This window comes from Physeter macrocephalus, chromosome 9 (assembly GCF_002837175.3).
Source record: "Physeter macrocephalus isolate SW-GA chromosome 9, ASM283717v5, whole genome shotgun sequence".
Taxonomy (NCBI): domain Eukaryota; kingdom Metazoa; phylum Chordata; class Mammalia; order Artiodactyla; family Physeteridae; genus Physeter; species Physeter macrocephalus.
In genome coordinates, this window is record NC_041222.1 from 97,359,841 (window position 1) to 97,379,425 (window position 19,585).

The following is a 19,585-nucleotide window of genomic DNA, read 5'->3' on the forward strand; positions in this document are numbered from 1 at the left end:
CCACAAACGAGGACAGAGAGCGCCCAGAGGAGCACTTCCCCTGTGCTGAGGAATCAGGCTTTCACAGCCAGTGATACATCTTGCTCAGTCCACCAGTCACGTCTGGGGAAGGAATGGGTGACACAGGCACGTGTGAGAAGATGCAGTTTCTTTTTGAAAATTGAAGTGACCTGCTACAGTCCCCACCACGAACAATCAACAATCAGTCATCTTCTGCCCAATCCAACAGCTCTGCCGCCACAGAGATCATATTCACGGTGCCTGCGAGTCAATATTTGACATCACCTTATTTTATTATTTTTGGCTGCACAGCATGTGGGACCTTAGTTCCCCAACCAGGGATCCAACCTGTGCCCCCCCCTGCATTGAAAGCATGGAGTCTTAACCACTGGACCGCCAGGGAAGTCCACTGACATCATCTTTAACCTCCCAAAAGCAAGCACATGAGCCATCTGTGGAACATGACAGTACGATTTTATTGTGCGTGATTGACTACTGATCTTAGGAACAAAGTTTCAAGACCTGCTGCTCTCTGGAATAACTTTTCTATCCTTCACACATTATGACTCATTCGTTTTCTTTTTCTCCAGACTCAAACATGAGGCAAGCCTTCTGGTACCACATGCAGGGTCTTGGATACTGGTCGACAGCAGCACCCTAAAATCAGCAGCCCCTACTGCGTGCAGGATCCCAGCCTTCGCTAGGGACACAAATTATGAATCACAGGACATTAGAACTGGAAAAGACCTTGAAAAAATCATGCCCGCATCTTCCTTTCCCCGTTTACAGAAGAGAAGTCGAATGGCTTTATCTGAAGTCACAGAGCTATGGAGTAGCAGAGCCAGGGGAAACAACAGTAAACTCTCAACGGCAAAGTATATGCCAGACCCTGTCCTAAGTGCTTTACACATTTGCTCACTTAATCTCATAACCACCTTATGAAGTAGGTTATTATCTCCATTAATCTTAAGATATTATCTCCGTTCTTTCACATTATGAAACTAAGGCACTGAGAAGTTAAATAACTCTCCCAAGGTGACACAGTGGCTGAGGCCGAGTTTGAATCCAGGTTGTCCATCCCATAGCCCAGCCTCTTAACCACTAGCTATGTAGGTCACTAGACACCTTGGTGAGGATTGAGATTTTAAAAACATATGTTGAGGTCTCAAGTGTAAGGTTTGTCTTCCAATGTCAGGAGCAACTAAATTCCACTTTGTTTTTTCCCTGTTTTAAAACCCTAGGGTGAAATAAACAATGAAAAGCTGAATCCACCAGTGAACAGAATGCATGAAAACATCCATGACAAACCTCCCCCTGGAGCGGAGGAAATTATTTGAATAACATCCTTTATTTTGCGTTTTCTCCTCTTGTTGGGTTGCTTAGAGATACAGATCTAGAGTATCTGCTTTTAAATTACAGTGTATTGGGGGAACCAGAATATACTCATAAAACAAGAGTATTGCTGTACATAAAATCTCTCTGGAAGGATTTTTTAATGGTAATGATTGCCCACAAGGAAGGGAGCTGAGGGTTTGGGCAGAAGTGGGAGACTGTTCTAGAACCGTTTGTACCTTTGGAATTTACAGCCACATAAATGGATGATCTAATCAAAACAACACACACAAATTAGAGACAAATTGTCTTTCTGTGTGTGTTGCATGTCTATACATATAAATCCTAGTCTTCTCGGTCATCACAACATAATCATTTTCCCATGTTACTGAAATTTGTCATAAACATAAGTTTTGTGTATACATTCTTGTTAAAAGTCTCAAGAAATCTGAGCGCCCCCAATATTGGATAACTTACACTTCTCAGGTTCCTTTGGGATTTTTCATTAACATGATTCGTAAGGTCAAAACCTCCCACTTTCTGAAGAATTAGCCAACAGGTATTACATCTATACTATGTTTAGGATATACCACATGGCATTTGTACACCAAAATCCCCACAACAGCCTGAGGTAGGTATCCTAATCCTCATTTAGATGAGGGAGCAGAGTCTCAAAAGGCTCAGGTAGCTCATGAATCATTAAGTCAACCTCCAGCCTGGATGTCACATTGAGCAGGAGAGTGAAATGGGGGCTAGTGAGAGAGGGAGGCGGCAGTAGGAGGGCTCAAGGGAAGAAGGAACGGGCTCTTGGACTACGGCTCCTTGTCAGCAGGACAAATGCCCAAGCCGGAGGCAAATTCCAGAATTTGGAGTCTCTGAGCTTAAGGGCAGTGTCAAAGGTAAGAGATCTAGAATACACAAGCAACGAAAGGAAAAATAAACTGGACATCATCAAAATTAAAACTTTTGTGCTTCAAAGGACATCTTCCAGCAAGTGAAAAGACAACCCACAGAGTGGCAGAAGATTTTTGCAAATCATGTATGTGATAAGGGACTTGTATCTAGAATGTATATAAAGAAGTCTTGCAACTCAATAGTAAAAAGACAAAAAACTCAGTTAAAAATGGGCTAAGGATCTGAAGTCAGTTCTCCTAAGAAGATAAACAAATGGAGAATAAGCACATGAAAAGAGGCTTGATACCATTAAGCATCAGGGAAATCCAAGTCAAAACTACAATGAGATACCACTTCACACGCACTAGGATGGCTAAGTTAAAATACAGACAATAACAAGTGCTGATGAGGACATGGAGCAATTGGAACCCCCAAACCCTGCTGGTAAGACTATAACATGGTGCAGCCACACTGGAAGTCCCTGGAAGTCCCTCAGAAGGTTAAACAGAGTTACCACATGATCCAGCAAGTCTACACCTAGATACATACCCAAGAGAACGAAAAACCTATGTCCACACAGAATCTTGTACTCAAGTGTTCACAGCAGCATTATTCATAATGGCAAAAAGTGGAAACAACTGAAATGTTTCCACCAACTGAGGAATAAATAAAATGTAAAATATCCATACAATAGATTATCCAATAATACAAACAAAAAAAGTGGAATACATGCTACAAGGTGAATGAGCTTTTGTTTACAACAACACTGAAAGGAAAATGTCAAAAGACAAAAGTGGGCTTTAGCTCAAATATAGTTTTTCATTTTGGTAAAAAGGGGCCTAGGCTAGGCAAATTATCCTCTAAAAAAACCTCTTCCAACACCTCAGGTGGAAAGGAAAAACATTTTTTAGAAGTTTATTACAACTAACAAAATAATTTCAGGTCAAGATTATTATGTAGAAATTATATTTGATGGGCTAGATAAATACTTTATGGTAGAAAGTGCACACAGGACTCAGACGTGTTGGCCACAAAGTGCCTTGAGCTTTGCTAAGTCTGAGGGCCTTTAGCGGGGCCCTGCTCAGCTCACACGTTTGCCAACATCCTCACACCCTCCTCGCCCACGCCTGCTCTTCCTTCACTCAGTGGCATATCCTACCACGTCCCTCCCCATGGCCGCCAATGAGGTACACATCCCATTTATAACCAATTTTTAGTTGTGAAACATCATTTCTGCTTAAAATGTCCATTTCTGTGAACCAGGGGACACAAGCAGGAGAAAGTTTGTGAGTCCTTGGTCAGGAAAGCGCCCCCATTAGAACACTGCTCCAGTGGGAAAACATTTCCTTTTACAGTACTGTCCCAGGACACGGTGAGTTGACAATGAAAAACTCTCTGCAGGCAGGTGTGAGGAAGAAAAGGTGGAGGTAGGAGTCTGTAGGCATGGTAGAGGGAGAAGAAATCAGGATGAGAACACAAAAGCCAGAACAAGAACGAGCAGGCTGAGGTCGGCAAAGACAAGGGCCCTGGAGCGCCCTCCCTCCTTGTACTTCCCCTGGACCGCGTCCCCTTCCTTCCTTCCTAACTGAAAGGGCCCCTCTTTCCCTCCCTTCTGTACCTTTGTGAGAAGAATCCGAGGAAGATGCTCCGCACAATTACAGAAGGGCACCACCTTCCAGGCCTACAATCTTATTGCAGATGAGGAAAGTGAGGCCCACAGAGGGAACAAGTCTAAACCACAGTTTTTAAATTGTGTGTTTTAAAGTGCTCTGGAACCTCTGTTCACAGGAAATCATCCAAGAAGAGTAAATCAATAAATCAGAGCCGAGCTGATGGGCAGCCTTGCCCCCAACCCCACCCTGAAGGGCCCCAGGGAGGCCCTTGGAGCAGTTTTAAATACTGGTATAAAGTGACAGACAAGCCTGGCCATGGGTCCTCCCCAAAGCCATGGCAATGGTCCTGTATTAACTATATTTTCTTCTTTTCTGTAATCTCGACCCTTTGGCATCTGGGGCTTCTCTGGCTAGCAAATTCCTGGATACAGCAAACAACTCCCCTATGAGCACGCCTTTCAAATGCAGCCAACCTTCTACACGCAGAGGTATACCCACAACCACCTCCTGTATCAGGCTCTCACAGGGCTCCTCCACTCCAGGCCAATATCCCCCTGTCCTAATCATCCCAGGGCCAGGTATCAGACAACTAGGGGCAGCCCCTGCGCCCTAGCGCCGGTCAAAAGTATTCCAACTTGCCGATCATACACCCACTTACCCTTCCTGGCCTGTTCCTTCCCTTGAAAAGCACAGTAAGTCTCCCACCGCTTTCCCCTCACGCCCCCTGCCTCCTAAGGACCCTGGTGCTTCCCAAACCCCACCCCAGCCCCACCATGGCAGGGCCCCCCTCATGGGAACTGTAACAAACTCTTCTCGACAGCAGTCCTCCTCCAGTCTGCTGGCCTCATCACTGCTGGAAAGGGATGAAGCTTACATTTTTAAACAGACCCATTCTAGAAGCAAACATTATCCCCAGCAATCTTAGACTGTGAATCAGAAAATTCACATCCAGAGGATGCCACAACTTTGGAAAAAGCCTAATCGGGGAGGTACCTCCTGGATGACTTTCAAAGGTGGGTAGAGAAGGGACCAAAAATGAGGGAGGAGGCACATGGCCTGGAGCCACAGAAAAGGATAGGATGGCCAGGAGGAAGATCCTGGCAAGAAGGCGGGAGGCAGAGAGGTACCAAGGCAAGCGTGCCTTTGGGAAGAGACAGAAGGGAAACGCGACCGGGGCGCGAGACCCGGCGGCATCCGGCAGGGCGGGCTTCAGCCATCCAGCTCCTCCTTGACGGTGATGCGCAGGGGGCAGATGCGCAGCGGCTCGGGGGGCCCGTCCCCCCGCGAGCCGCCCAGGTAGAAGTAGGGCCGCACCTCCCCGAAGCGGGCGTGGAAGGTGTACAGGTGGCAGTGGCGCTCCGCGTCGTAGAAGGACAGCTCACCCTCCTCGCACTCCAACTCCACGCGCAGGCGGCGCGGGATGGCCGGGACCAGGGGCGATGTGGCGGGGTCCGAGGTCACGCAGTGGTCGCCGTCCACGCCCTGCGTGCGGCACACGTACCAGAAGCCCGAGCGCGTGTCGTGGTAGCAGCTGTGCGAGTGGCCCTCGGCACCCGCGTCCTGGCGCATCCGCACCACGCCCACGCGCCAGCTCGGCAGTGCCCCCAGGTCCACCTCCCAGGCATGTGAGCCCTGCGACAAGACGCAGGAGCCCAGCAGGCAGGGCGCCGATGAGAAGCGCTCCGGATTCTCTACCTGGACCCGGTAGCCGTGGTTGGTGACGCTGGTGAGGTCGTCTGACACGGACAGCCAGCCAGCCGCAGTGTTGGGATCAAAGCTGAAAGGCACTGGGCAGGCAGTGGGAAGAGAGTGGGTGAAATCAGCAAACCTGACAGCCCGCCCCGCTGTCAGGCCAGCCTGATGCCTCCGGTCCCCCTAAACTGACAGACTGTGTCCCACTGGGCCCAGGGCATGGAGGCGGCTGCCCTGGGCTGAGGGGTGGTGTTATGGGTTGAAACGTGCCCTGCAAAAAAAGCTATGTTCAAGTCTTAACCCCCAGTATCTCAGGAGGTGACCTTATTTCAGAATGGAGTTGTATTTAAGATGAGATCAGACTGGAGTAGAGGGGGCCCTTAATGCAATATGACTGTTGTCCTTATAAAAGAGAAGAGACATAGACACATAATGGGGAAAAGCCCTGTGATATCAGAGGCACAGGTCAAAGTGCTACAGCCACCAGCCGAGGTCTGACAGCAAATACCAAAAGGTAGGAAGAGGCAGACAAGGATCCTCCCCTACAGGTTTCAGAGGGAGCACAGCCCTGCTGACACCTTGGTTTTGGACTTCTAACCTCCAGAAGAATAAATTTCTGCCATTTTAAAGCATCCAGTCTTTGTCCCTTGTTCGGACAGCCACAGGAAGCCAATGCAGGCAGGGATCCCGACCCTGACACAATGCCTGTGACATCTAACAAAAGCATGTAACATGCCCCTGGGTCACTGACATTTCTCCCTGTAAAATCATGTTCAGACTGCTACTCCAAAAGTATCAAGAGACTGGGTGGCTTAAACAACAGAACTATATTTCTCACAGTTCTGGAGGCTGGAATTCAGAGACCAGGATACCAGCATGCTCAGTTGCTGGTGAGGGCCCTCTTTGGTTTATAGATGGCTACCTTCTTGCTGTGTCCTCACACGGGGGAGGGAGAGAGAGAGAGGAAGCCAGCTCTCTTGTGTCTCCTCTTAAAAGGGGACTAATGACCTCTTCTAACCCTAATCACCTCCCAAAGGCCCTGCTTGCAAATTCCATCCACGGAGGTTAGGGCTTCAACATAAGAATTTGGAGGGCGGGGGGACATATAAACATTCAGTCCACAGCACATGATATAGTGACTCATGTGGGCTGGAATCACCTCGGAGAGGCGCCCCTGAACTGAGGAACTCTTTCATTATATTATATATACAATACGTTTCGGAATAGAAAGGGAAGTCAGTTGCTCTTTCTGAAGAGGTGGCTAAGAGTCAGGACCCAAAAAGGAAGGGTTCGGCCAGGAGGGGGTGGAGCAGTGGGGCAAGAAGGAGAGCAGGGCACGGGGGCTTGAATGAAAGAGGCTGGAGAAGGGACCAGGGGGGGAGGAGGAGGAGGGGTGGGAAGCTGGAAGGCGTGAGTTCAGCTGGCTCTCTGCCTTGCATGACCTCCCCCCTCTTACACCTGCCTGGGCCATTCTCACCAGATTCGACACACACGAGCATCTTCCTCCAGACTCGGTACTGCAAGGAGTCCAGGTACTTGCAAACGTCGATGAGCATACCAGGCTGGACAGGCTCTGGCTCCATGGTGCAGAAGAGGCTGGGAAAGGAAAATTGGGCCTGGTGCGCTGGGCCAGGGCCATGCATCCTGGGGCCTAACTGGGTCAGCTGGAAATAGGATCCCTTGCCTCAGGCCTAGACTCCCTGGCCATCCTACTCAAGACAAGAGGAGCCAACTGGGCAGCTCATACCCCTTCAGGACTCAGTACTTGAGCCCATCCTGCCCCCACTGGGATGAATATAAATAGGAGGTTCTCAGACATGCATGTGGGCAGAAATCACACGTGCACATCAGCTCACAGGGTATATGAGTTGGAAGGCACCTTAAGGGTCCTCTGGTCCCACATTTTTTTTTTTTTTTTTTTTTGTGGTATGCGGGCCTCCCTCTGTTGTGGCCTCTCCCGTTGCGGAGCACAGGCTCCGGACGCGCAGGCTCATTGGCCATGGCTCACGGGCCCAGCCGCTCCGCGGCACGTGGGATCCTCCCAGACCGGGGCGCGAACCCGGTTCCCCTGCATCGGCAGGCGGACGCGCAACCACTGCGCCACCAGGGAAGCCCTATATGTTCAGCCCTAGTCCCACATTTTGAAGGTGTCACTGGCCTTTGCTTCAACACCTCCAGTGACAGGGAACTCACTACTGCCCAAAGCACTTTCTTCCATCTTTGTACAGCTCGGACGGGGACACAGTTCTTCCGTATTCATCCCTGTGAACTCGACAACCATCAACACAAACCAGCATGTCCTGAGGCTCTCAGAGGCAGGGGGCCGGCCCCCAGAGAACTACTGTTCCCGTGCACAATGGCACTCTCTCCCCACACAGGGAATGGTCACGTTCCACACTCAAGAAAACAACACTGCACCAGTGCAAATCGGAAGTGGGTACCTTGAAAGAGGGCTCTCCACCTGGTCAGTCCCCCTGCTCCCTCTGTATTGCACCCAGCCAGCCTCATTGCATGCCTGGCCCTGGAGCCATGGGAGTTTGCACCCCTGGTATTTCTGCTGACTCCTCCCCCTCCCCTCTACCAGCCTTGGCAACTTACCGGCGTTTTCGGCTCTTGTGTTTCTGAAAAAGAAAAAAACAGAGACACAAACAGAGACACAGAGAAAACATGAGTTTCTGACCTCAAAAGGAGCCATACATCCCATGTTCATGGATCAGAAGACTTAATATTGTTAAGATGGCAATACCCCCACAAACTGATCTACAGATTCAGTGCAATTCCTAGCAAAATAACAGCTGGCTTCTTTGCAGAAACTGATAATCTGATACTAAAATTGATATGAAATTCAAGGGACTCAGATTAGCCAAAACAATCTTGGAAAAGAAGGACAAAGTTGGTGGCTCACACTTTCTGGTTTCAAAACTTATTAAAAGTTACTACTCGGCCATAAAAAAAGAATAAAATTTTGGCATTTGCAACAACAATATTATGCTAAGTGAAATAAGTCAGGGAAAGACAAATACTGTATGTTACCACTTATATGTGGAATCTAAAAAAAAAAATTAAACAAACGAATATAATAAAACAGAAACAGACTCACAGATACAGAGAACAAGCTAGTGGTTATCAGTAGGGAAGGGGAAGAGGGGAGGGGCAAGATAAGGAGAGGAGATGAAGAGACACAAACTACTATGTACAAAATAAATAGGCTACAAGGATATATTTACAGCACAGGGAATATAGCCAATATTTTATAATAACTTTAAATGGAATATAAATCTATAAAAATTTTGAATCACTATGCTGAACACCTGAAACTAATATAATATTGTAAATCAACTATACCTCAATTTAAAAAAAAAACCTCATTAAAAGCAACACTAAACGAGATGGTGTGGTACTAACATAAGGACATATAGATCAATGGACATTGAAAGTCTAGAAATAAACTCTCATATTTACTGTCAACTGGTTATCAACAAGGGTGCCAAGACCATTCAATGGGAAAAGAAAGGTCTTTAACAAATGGTGCTGGGACAATTGGGTATCCACATGCAAAAGGCTGGATTCCCACCTTGTACCATATACAAAAATTAACTCAAAATGGATCAGACTTAAATGTAGAGATAAGACTATAAAACTCATGACCTTGGATCAGGCTATGGTTTCTTAGATATGACACCAAAAGTGCAAACAGCAAAAGAAAACAGATAAATAGGACTTCAGCAAAATGGAAAACTTTTGTGCTTCAAAGGATGTCATCAAGAAAGTGAAAAGATAACCTACAGAATGGCAACTTTCCACAAATCTAGAAGAAGCCCCACATAAAAAATTATTTAAACAGTACTCCACTGTATCAAGAAGGAGTCAAGAGAGAAGAAACAAAAAATGAGAGAGAAAGAATAAGTGCAAGAGAGGAAGGGAGAGGGAGGAGGTGGGAAGGAGAGAGGCAGAGAGGAGTGGAGAGGCCCTCAAGGTCTTGATTAAAAGCTCCTCCGCCTCCTGACACAAGCCAAGCACCTCATCTGTAAGCTCCTCCAACCCGGGGTCCAGAAGCTACGGGAAGGCTGGGTCGGCCAGGGCCACTGGCCTCAGGCTCCCCGCTGGCCCCTGAACGTCTGGTCCCTGTCACTGACTCTGGACGTTGAGCTCCTCACCATGAGAAAGGAAACGTCATCCTCCTTCATCTCCATCTGCAGCCGCTCAATCTCATGGGCCAGGGCCTCTGTGTCTTCCGCCAGCCGCTTCATCTTCTCCTCGGCCAGAAGCTGCTTCTGCCTGGCCTCCTCGGCCATGGCATCCAGGATGGCCTGCTCCTCCACTCTCAAGAATTCTCGAAGCTTGTCAAACTCCTGCCGGATTCGCCCTTCCAGCCAGGCAGCCTCCACCTGCAGCAGAGGGCGGGAGGGGGCCTCAGCCATCACCGAGCCCGGTGGCTCCCTGATGTTTAGCAAAGGAACTCCATTTTTCAGGAGAAATCACATGCAAAACCTCGAAAGACAAAATATGCATGCAGCTTTCTTAGCACGAATTTGTCAGTTTAAAATAAGTCAAACAGCCTAATGAGGTTGTTTTGATACATGAAAAATAAAATAAAATCACTGCTTATAGATGACAACTGTAGTCCTATAAATTCCTCAGCAATACTCTGTACCTGTATAGGTTGTGCAATAGTGAGGGAAGCCCTGAATCACAGAAGTGAACTGTTGCAAACAGCAAAGATTTTAAAAAAATTATTTGCCTTCCAGGGAGTTCTCTGGATGTCCAGTGGTTAAGACTTCACACTTCCACCGCAGGGGGCAGGGATTCAATCCCTAGTCAGGGAACTAAGATCCTGCATGCAGCGCCGCATGGCCAAAATAAGTAAATAAATAAATAAAATAAAATCCAATGTCTAATCGTTTAAAACAAATTATTTGCCTTCCAATATTAGGACCTCAAATTTGATAGAGAGGCTTACCAAAGAAATAGTAGGAAGTTTTTATTTTAAAACGGAATCATTAATAATATGCACACTCCTAATCATAACTACGAAAAGCATTTCAAATAACAGTTAAAACAAAACCATAAATATACTCAAAGAAAAAGCAGAGACCTATTTCTCATTTTGGAATGAGAAAGACGTTTCTTATCATGACATGAAATTGAGAAGCCTCAAAGAAAGAATGAGATAATTGGATACATGTAAAAATAAGAAGTTTTACAAGGCAAGAGACTACTAATGCATTTAAATACATAAGTACAATTCCATGACAATTTTTGGAAAAACAACTCGAATTGTGTGCTCTAGCAATGGCAGGTTAGTAACCCACATCTTTGAACTGAAAATTCAATATATGTTTATGGCTCTGATAATACGATGACAAAATGATTCACTGAAAAAGGGAAAATGACCAAAAAAGGGGGGAAATGATTTTTTGAAAAAGGACGAACTAGGAAAAATACTTCCAACCTATATGGTAGATTATTCTTCTTCTTCATAACAGTGTTCTTATGAACGCGCAAGGAGAAAAGACAAACATTCCAAGAAAAAGAATGTGAACTTCACAGAAGAAATGCAAATGGCTGCTGTACTTGTGAAAGGATGTACACACTTATTAATAAACAAAGAAATGCATATGAGGAGAGATGGCGCTGTTGAAATATCAGGTACAAAGATGGATAACGTAGAGAGGGAGAGAGTGAAATCTGGGATGATCCTTATTACACCAGAAGATAAAAAACAGAGTAGGCAGGAAAAACCAGCCAGTATAAATTCAGCTCCAGCCACTCTCATGCTGGCAGTGGCAGCCCCTCAATAAAGAGATAAGCACAAAACTTTCACTTTTCATCCACCTGGATTGACTGGCTTTAAAGGAAAAGCATTAATGAAGCTGGAATCCTGGACTCTTCACACCTGACCACCTGAGAATCCCACAGTGCCTGGCATGGACAGACAGCAGCTGTCACTTGGACACATGGACACTCCCTAGGTGTCCGCACCGCATCCTGCACCAGGCCAGCCAGGCAGACGGCACAGGCCAAGCTTGGGAGGAGATGAAGCTGAGGGGCAGACAGAGGCTGGATGAGGCCCTTGGATGGTGGAGTCTGGACTGTGCCATGGGTGCCATGGAAACCACTGGACAGTTTCAAGCAGAGGAGTGACACGATCGATCTATTTTTCTAAAAGATCAGCCCATTCCAAAGGAGCGTGGACTGCAGGACAAGAGTGGAAGTACGGGGCCCAGGTAGGAGGCCAGGGAAAAAACGGTGGGGACCTGGACCAGGACGGTGGCAGTGGAGCGGGACTGTCAACAGACGGAATGCATTCCGGAGACCATGGACGTGGGGAGTGAGAATGAGGGTGTCACTGGCTTCAGCGGCCGGGCAAGTGGTGTAGCGTGGCACGTGCTGTCAGCCAGAAACCACAGGGCGGGTGGCGCAGGGGGCTGTTGAAGCTGCTCCATGGTTGCTGGCATGGTGTTTAAAGAGGCCACGCAGCCACAACCGGCGTCCGAGGGCAAGGCTGTGCGAGGCCATCAGGGCTGGCAAAGGCCGACCCTGTGGGCAGCAGCATGGCCAGGGCCAGCCCACCTGCACCTCTCCCCCCAGCAACCCCGGGTGTCCCCATCGCCCCATTCAGCCCCAGCATCACTCACCTGATTGTGCTTGGCGATGGCCTCGTAGGAGCGCCGCATGGCCCAGAAGGCCTTGGCTTTCTCCCGCAGCGCGTGTTCCATGTTCCTGCACTTGGCCTGCCGTGAGGGGCGAGAAGGAGGCAAGGAGGCAGGTTAGGGCGGAGGCCGGGCAGGGATGCGGCACGCCACATCCCAGCGGGAGTGGCACTTCACCGTGGGTACCACTCGACCACATTTACTGAACCCGGTCCGGCCACGTGCTGTGGGACACAGCTGGAAAAGCACAGCCCTGACCTTGAACTGGATGGGGTACGGCATACAGGGCCTCAGATAGCCTCTAACCCGGCCCCTTCGTCTATACCTGATACAGAGGGAGAGACAAGGTGAGGAGGTAAAGGGACCTGTTCCCTCCCACACGGTCACGGGACAGCACAGAAGGCATCCCGCTTGGCCTAAAGCTGGTGCAGGCTGGGCCATGAACCCGAGCTGTGGGCCTGACGGTAAAGACAACGTGCTCACAGGCTCCCTTGGTGACTTTCTGAACTGGACTGGTCTGCAGTCACGAAATAATAGGCCTGATAGTGGGGTTGACCCAATTCGTCCCACAGGGCCTTATCTAAATTGCAGTCTTCCCTTGGTATCCATAGGGGATTGGTTCCAGGATCCCCATGGATACTGAAATCCAAGGATGTTCAAGTCCCTTATATAAAAATGGTGTCATATTTGTATAAAATGCTATGTAAGTAGTTGTAAGTACAATGTAAATGCTATGTAAATAGTTGCCAGAGTGGCAAATTCAAGTTGTGTTTTTTGGAACTTTCTGGATTTCCCCCCCGAATATCTTTGATCTCCCATTGGTTGAATCCGCAGATGTGGAACCTGCAACTACAGGGGGGGCTACTCTACACGTCTCCCCGCATCCCTGCCTTATCCTGATATTCTAATAGTGCTTGCATCGTGTGAAAGACTTTAATCAGCAGATTCAAATGCTTCTTGCTTAGTTTTTGTTTTATAAATTTAACCTCTGCTCTGATCTCCCTGGGCTCCTAGAGGAACCACTGCTGGTTTTAGGTTGGATTCTGACCTTTTGTATCCCAGGCCTAGCATTTTCTCTCCATCTTTATCCTTTTCCCTCTACATTCTGAAAAAGCCTCAGAAGTTTTCTCCTTGGAAAAATAACAATTCTAACAACATTAATTATAAATGACTACCATTTATTGAGCATTTACTATGTGCCAGGGACATTGCTAATTACTTTACACATTACGTCACTTAATCAATCACATTATTCCTATTAGTAATTTTATCAGTCCGCTTTTACAGATGAAAACACTGAAGCACAGAAAGGGAAGTGACTAGCCCAAGGGCACACAGCTAGTTCATGGGAGAGCAAGGATGAGAGCCTAAACAGTGGTGGCAGGCAGCCTCTAAGATGGTTCCCAGTGATCCCTCCCTCCTGTGAGATAAGAAAGTTTGTTGTTTTAAGCTGCCAAATTTGGGGCAAATTTGTTATGAGTGATAAATACAGATTTGTCCCCAAAAGCCTCATTCCCACCTGGGCCTGGTTTAGATGGTGAGATTCCGGACTTCAAGCTGATGCTATAATGGGACAAGATGCTTGGGATCTTGGGAGGGGGTGAACATACTCTGCATGTGGGAGGGACATCCACCATTGGAGCCAGAGCGCAGATTGAAGGAGACAGCCTCTAAAATGGCCCCAATGATCCCACTTTCCCGTACTCATGCCCTGGTGGAATCCCCTCCCTGTGGGCTGGATCTAGTGACTTGCTTCTAACCAACAGAATATGGCAAAAGTGATAGGACATGAACTGAGGTGACAAAAAGCCTGAACACACCCTTTCTTGCGCTCCCGTGCTTGCTTCCTTGGATGGAAGTGATCCACCCTCTGGAGCAGCCCATGGGGCTAGGAACTGAGGGTATCCAGCCAACAGCTGCAAGGACCCGAATCCTGCCACCAACCACACAAGTGAGCCTGAGTGGGGATGCTGGCTTTCTTGGGCCTTCAGATGAGACTGTAGCCCCGACCAACACTGCAGCATCATGAGACCCTGAGGCAGAAACAACGAGCCAGGTCATGCCAGATTCCTGACCTACAGAAACCATGACATAATAAACATTTTTGTTTTAAGCCACTATGATTGGGGTAATTTGTTACACAGCACTAGATAACTAGCCCTTGTCCTGCTCCACAGTCCATTCTTTTAACCACTCTTCTACAGAATATAAACAATGATTTCTTTTTCTGCAGCTTTTGTTTTCTATTCATTCTAGTCATGTTTATGTTCTTCTTGACAATATTTAACAGATTTTTAAAAAATACTGTTTTCTGCAGTATATCACCTCTCAGGTGTGTCTCGTCAACAGCAAAATAACATTAGCATGAGCGTCCCACAAAACCACTGAAATATCATCCCAATGTGTTATTCTGTGGGACGAGATGTTTTGTTGCAGTTATGTAATAGGGTCCCCAAAGACAATTCCACAATTTGCCAAAGAAGTGTGAGTGACAGGAGCAAAGCAAGTCACATTACCCAGGGGCATGCTGGCCCCAAACAACATGGCCCAACCTTCTACCCTTCAACCTTCAGTCCGGGATTTACGGGGTAATGAAGATGGGAGGGGGGTGACAGTCCCTTGTCCTTCCCAAACTTTTCAATCACTTGGAGAGTTTTGCTTTAATTCAGCAAATCCCAACCCTAAATAAAATGTGCCCTTCTCTGAGATGCTAGCTGGTGAGACCCACCAATGATTATATTACCACGAGCAAGCAGTTATTACTGAGCATGTACTATGCACAAGGCACTAAATTAGGTACTTTACAAACATCATTCTATCGAATTTACATTTCTGCAAGGTAGGCGCTATATTGCTAATATATAGAAGAGAAAAGAAGGCCCAGAAGAGTTAAGTAACTTGCCAAAATTATACTTAGCAGCAGAACCATGGTCTGCAGAACTGTCCAAGAATAAAGGCCACAGTCTTAACCACAAGACTACCCACCCTATTTCATTAAGGGAGCTACTACCATGTTGTCTAGTTGTCTTTTGTGTTTCCAAATGTGTCATCTTATTTCCAAATTTGTTGACATCAAACAGGTCAATTTCTTTAGCTCTGGAGAATAAAAGCTTATAGTTCTGGCCATACTTTGCCCAATTCCTTAAACAACCTAGCATGTGAATGAAATTTTCCTCCCATAAATGTCAAATTAAACAACGCATCTTTAAAACTTATGGAAAATCAAAAACTGGCAATGACCCAAATGTCCATCAGCAAGAGATGGGTGAGTAAATTATGGTATATTCATACAATGGAAAGCTACTTAGCAGTAAAAAAAAGGAGCAAACTACTGATACATATAACATAGATGAATCAAAAAGTATATGTATATACTACTCTGGAGGAGAGTACATACAGTATCATTCCATTTATATGAAGTTCAAGATCAGGCAACACTAATCCAAGGTGATAAATCAGAAAGTGGTTGCCTCTTGGTGGAAGACTGACTGGGAAGGAGGGACCCCCTCCAGGGTGATGGAGATGTTCTCTACTTCGTTTGGAGTGGCAGGTATAGGGTGTGTGTAACAGAACTCACCCAACTGAACATTTAAGATCTATGCATCTAACTGTATACAAGTTATACCTTAAATTTTTAAAAGCCTATAAAATGAAAACTTTAGAAGTTTTAACTTTTTCTTATAACTTACCAAGAGCTTTCCTCCCTTAATGAGAGGAAATTCCTTCCTTTTCACTCCAATTTTTTTTTTTTTGGCCCTGCTGTGCAGCTTGCGGGATCTTAGTTCCCCTACCAGGGATGGAACCCTGACCCACAGCAGTGAAAGTGCCTAGTCCTAACCCCTGGACTGCCAGGGAATTAATTCCCTTTTCTCTCCAATTTAATGAGTTACTTTGTACCTTTCAATCTCCTTTGTTGTTGTCACCAATTTATTTTCTTTGCATAAGACATAAACGTGCCATCTCTTAAATAATTATAAACTGAACACCCCTGTAACCACCACCCAGGACATGTTCCTTCTGAATCTTAATCCCTTTTTTCTGTCAGAGGAAACTCCTAATTTCTATGGTACTTCCTTGCTTTTCTTTATAGTTATATCCACTATGTATGATCCCTAACCTAAATAATACACTTTAGTTTTGCCTGGTTTTGAGCTTTATATTAATGGAATAAAACTACATATATTCTTTTGTGTCTTGCTTCCTCTATGTAACATGAAGTTTGTAGGATTCAAATACATAATTGTATGTAAGTTTACCCGTTCATCGTTGCATTGTAATCTATTTTATGAATACACCACAATCAGGTATCCATTCCGTTGTCAATGGATAGCCGGGTCATTTACAACTTCGAGTAATATAAATAGGATGAACATTCCTGTATAGGTCTCCTAGGGCACCGGTACACTGGTTCTTCTACAAAATATTCCTGCGGGTAGAATTGCTGGGTCACAGGTACGTGTATCTTCAACTTTGGTAGATAAATGCCAAACGTTTTTCCAAAGCAAGTGTACCGATTTATACCACATGACCCATGTTAATGCAAAATGTTTATTAACCATTTGGATCTTTATTTTTAACTACCTGTTATTAAAATCTTTGACCCTTTTTCTATTGAGTTGCCTGCCATTTTCCTACTGGTATGTAAGAATTTATTATAAACACACAGTGTATGTCTTTTATGGGTTAAATGCATAACGAGTATCTTCTACTGTATCACTTATATTTCTTAATTTCAGTGTGATCCAATGTATCAGTGTTTTCCTCTGGAATTAGTGCTCGTTGGTTTTAAGAAATACCTCCCTACTCTGAGGTCATAAAGATAATCTCCTATATTATTTAAAGTTATAGCTTTCCTTTCACATTTGGGTCTAATGTGGATACCTGAAGTTTACTTTGTGAATGGTGTGACCCAGTAGCTTGTTTGCTCCAAAAGCATTATTTAAGAATAAACTGGAAACTAATACAACATTGTAAATCAACTATATTTCAATAAATTTTTTTTTTAATTTAAAAAAGAATACTACCATTCCCCTACTGGTCTGAAGGCCACCTCTGTCATACATCACACACAGATCTGTTTCTAGGCTCCCCAGTCTGTTTCCCTGGCCATCGGTTTATCCCTGTGCCACTATCACAATATTAACCTCTACAGCTACAACATAAACTGACATGTAATAAATATTTCCTAAGAATGCTTTGGCAATTCTTGGCCCTTTGAGCTTGCATGTAAATTTTAAAATCAGCTTGTCAAATTCCACAAAATAATCATTTTGGGATTTTGACTGGGATAGAATTGACTCTACAGACCAGTTTGAGGATAACTGACATCTTTAAATACTGTCTTCTAATCTATGAATATGGTATATCTTCCCACTTAGTCTTCTTTGATGTCCCTCAACAAAGTTTTCTATTTTTCCCTGCCAGAGTTCTGCACACTTCTCATTACATTTATTCACAGATATCTGATTTTTTAATACTATTGTAAATGGTTTTTAAAATTTTCTATTTGCTATTGATATAAATACAACTTTTAATCTTTATTTTGCAAACCAGCATTCTGTCTAAACTCATTTACATATTTATAATTTATCTATAGCACCTTTTTATTTTCTATGCAACAGAAATTTCTATGCAGATTCAATCATATTATCTGCATATAATGCCAGTGTTGTTTCCCTCTTTCCAAACCTTATGCCTTTATTCCTGACTGACTTATTTGCTAGGCTCTCCAATACAAACTTGAATAAAATTGGTCATAATAGGCATTCCTGCCTTTTTCTTGTTCTCAGTAAGAAAACTCTAAGTGTTTCACCATTAAATATGATATTTGCTCTAAGTTTTTTGGTATTCTTAAGCAGTTTAATGTATTCCTTCTATTCCTAGTTTGCTAATTTTTTTTTCAATCACAAAAGGATACTGAATTTAAGCAAATGCAATTTTTTCATTTAATGACTTCATCATATTTAAGTGGCCCAGAATTGGATGTTGTTTTCTTATCCAGTCAGACAGCTTTTGTCATTTAACTGGAGTACTTAACATAATTACCAATATAATTGCATTTAAGTCCACCTTCTCGTTCTGTGCTATCTGTCCTGCTTGCTCAATACGTCTTTTTCTTCTCTTCCTTGTCTTTTTTTAGATTGTAGATTTTTTATTCCACTTTTTTCCCCTACATACATTTAGTGGTTAACCTACAAAATACTACAGGTAGAAAGTGCAATTTCAAATGAATCTAAACAACACACTTTTCAGGTTTGCTTCTGATATTTTGATTTTAACACTAAACACACTTGGATCACAATTGGACCCACCATTCAGGGACCTGCGTGTAGTCCAAGGAGTGCCTGAAATGACAGAGACTAGTGGGGGCTCTGGTGCAAAGGTTGGTCAGGACCAATAAGGGTCATCACTGCCCTGGGTGGAGCTAAGTGGCCCGTGACACATCTGGAACATCACCCAGGGCCCAAGCCCAGCAAGAGCTCTGATTTTGGCTTCAATTATAACATTCAAGATGACTTAAATTATAAATACACACAAAATGGGAAGTTTTTATTTACACTGAAGAATTCAGAATGTGATTATATAGTCTACAAAGTGTTTTTAAAAATTACAATTTGATACCTTAAGCAGCAAATTTCAACAGCATATTTAATACCCTAAGGATTTTACAGTATTGTTTTACCCAAAATATCCATTAACACAGGTGCTGTGTGATATAATAGAAAAAGGGAAGGGTGCCAGTAAGAGAATATTATTTCCTGTCACAGCACCCTTTCAAGTACTTATCAAAGTGCTAGAGCTATGTGTGCAGCCAGGGTCGTCCAGCACAAGCCAGGTTCTCTGTCCTCTGAGGCCCTACATATACTGCTGCTTCTGACCGATTCCCACCTGCTTCACCAAACTATCCCAACGTGGCCTTGAAAACTAAGCTCAGGCCCTCTTCATTTCCTCCAAAAAGCCACCTTGGCCTCCCCAGTACAGTTTAGTTGCCTCTCTGTGGACACCTCTGCCACTGAACTTCCTACCCAGCATCACCACCTCACTTTCCTGGAAAGGCTGTAGGCTTCCTGGGGGCAGGTCCTCTTGCCTGGTCCCCTCACCGAGCACAGCAGTGCTCCATAAACTGCAGACGGAATGAAGGCTTGCTCTGAAAAGGCAGAGACTGTTTCAACCAGTGCACATCTCCAGGTCTCAGCACAAACTAGATGCTCAACTAACCACTTGCCCAGTTGACAAATACACTCGGTGTTGACGTTCTCTCCACTACACCCCATGGCCTCCTGGATCGAGAGCTCGGAGGCCTGATCTGTACCTTGTCCTTTTCTCTGACCACTGGTGAGAACTTTGGCAAAAGCTCTTTCTCGGGCAGTCGGGCTCCAACCCTGAAAGATAAAGGCAAGA

The 19,585-nt window shown here is 45.2% G+C and overlaps 1 protein-coding gene across 1 annotated transcript in view; it reads right to left on the reverse strand.

Annotated features, from left to right (window-relative positions):
- Positions 1-3,558: 3,558 nt before the first annotated feature.
- The window catches only part of TRIM35 (tripartite motif containing 35), a 42,448-nt gene continuing 26,421 nt past the window's right edge, over positions 3,559-19,585 (reverse strand). Inside the window, exons 3-8 of the mRNA XM_028493486.2 lie at positions 19,497-19,566; positions 12,170-12,265; positions 9,689-9,919; positions 8,130-8,152; positions 7,009-7,127; positions 3,559-5,626 (exon numbers count right to left, since the gene is read on the reverse strand). Of these exons, the coding sequence (XP_028349287.1) occupies positions 5,049-5,626; positions 7,009-7,127; positions 8,130-8,152; positions 9,689-9,919; positions 12,170-12,265; positions 19,497-19,566 (1,117 nt within the window). The 3' untranslated portion in view covers positions 3,559-5,048. The remainder of the gene's footprint in view (positions 5,627-7,008; positions 7,128-8,129; positions 8,153-9,688; positions 9,920-12,169; positions 12,266-19,496; positions 19,567-19,585) is intronic.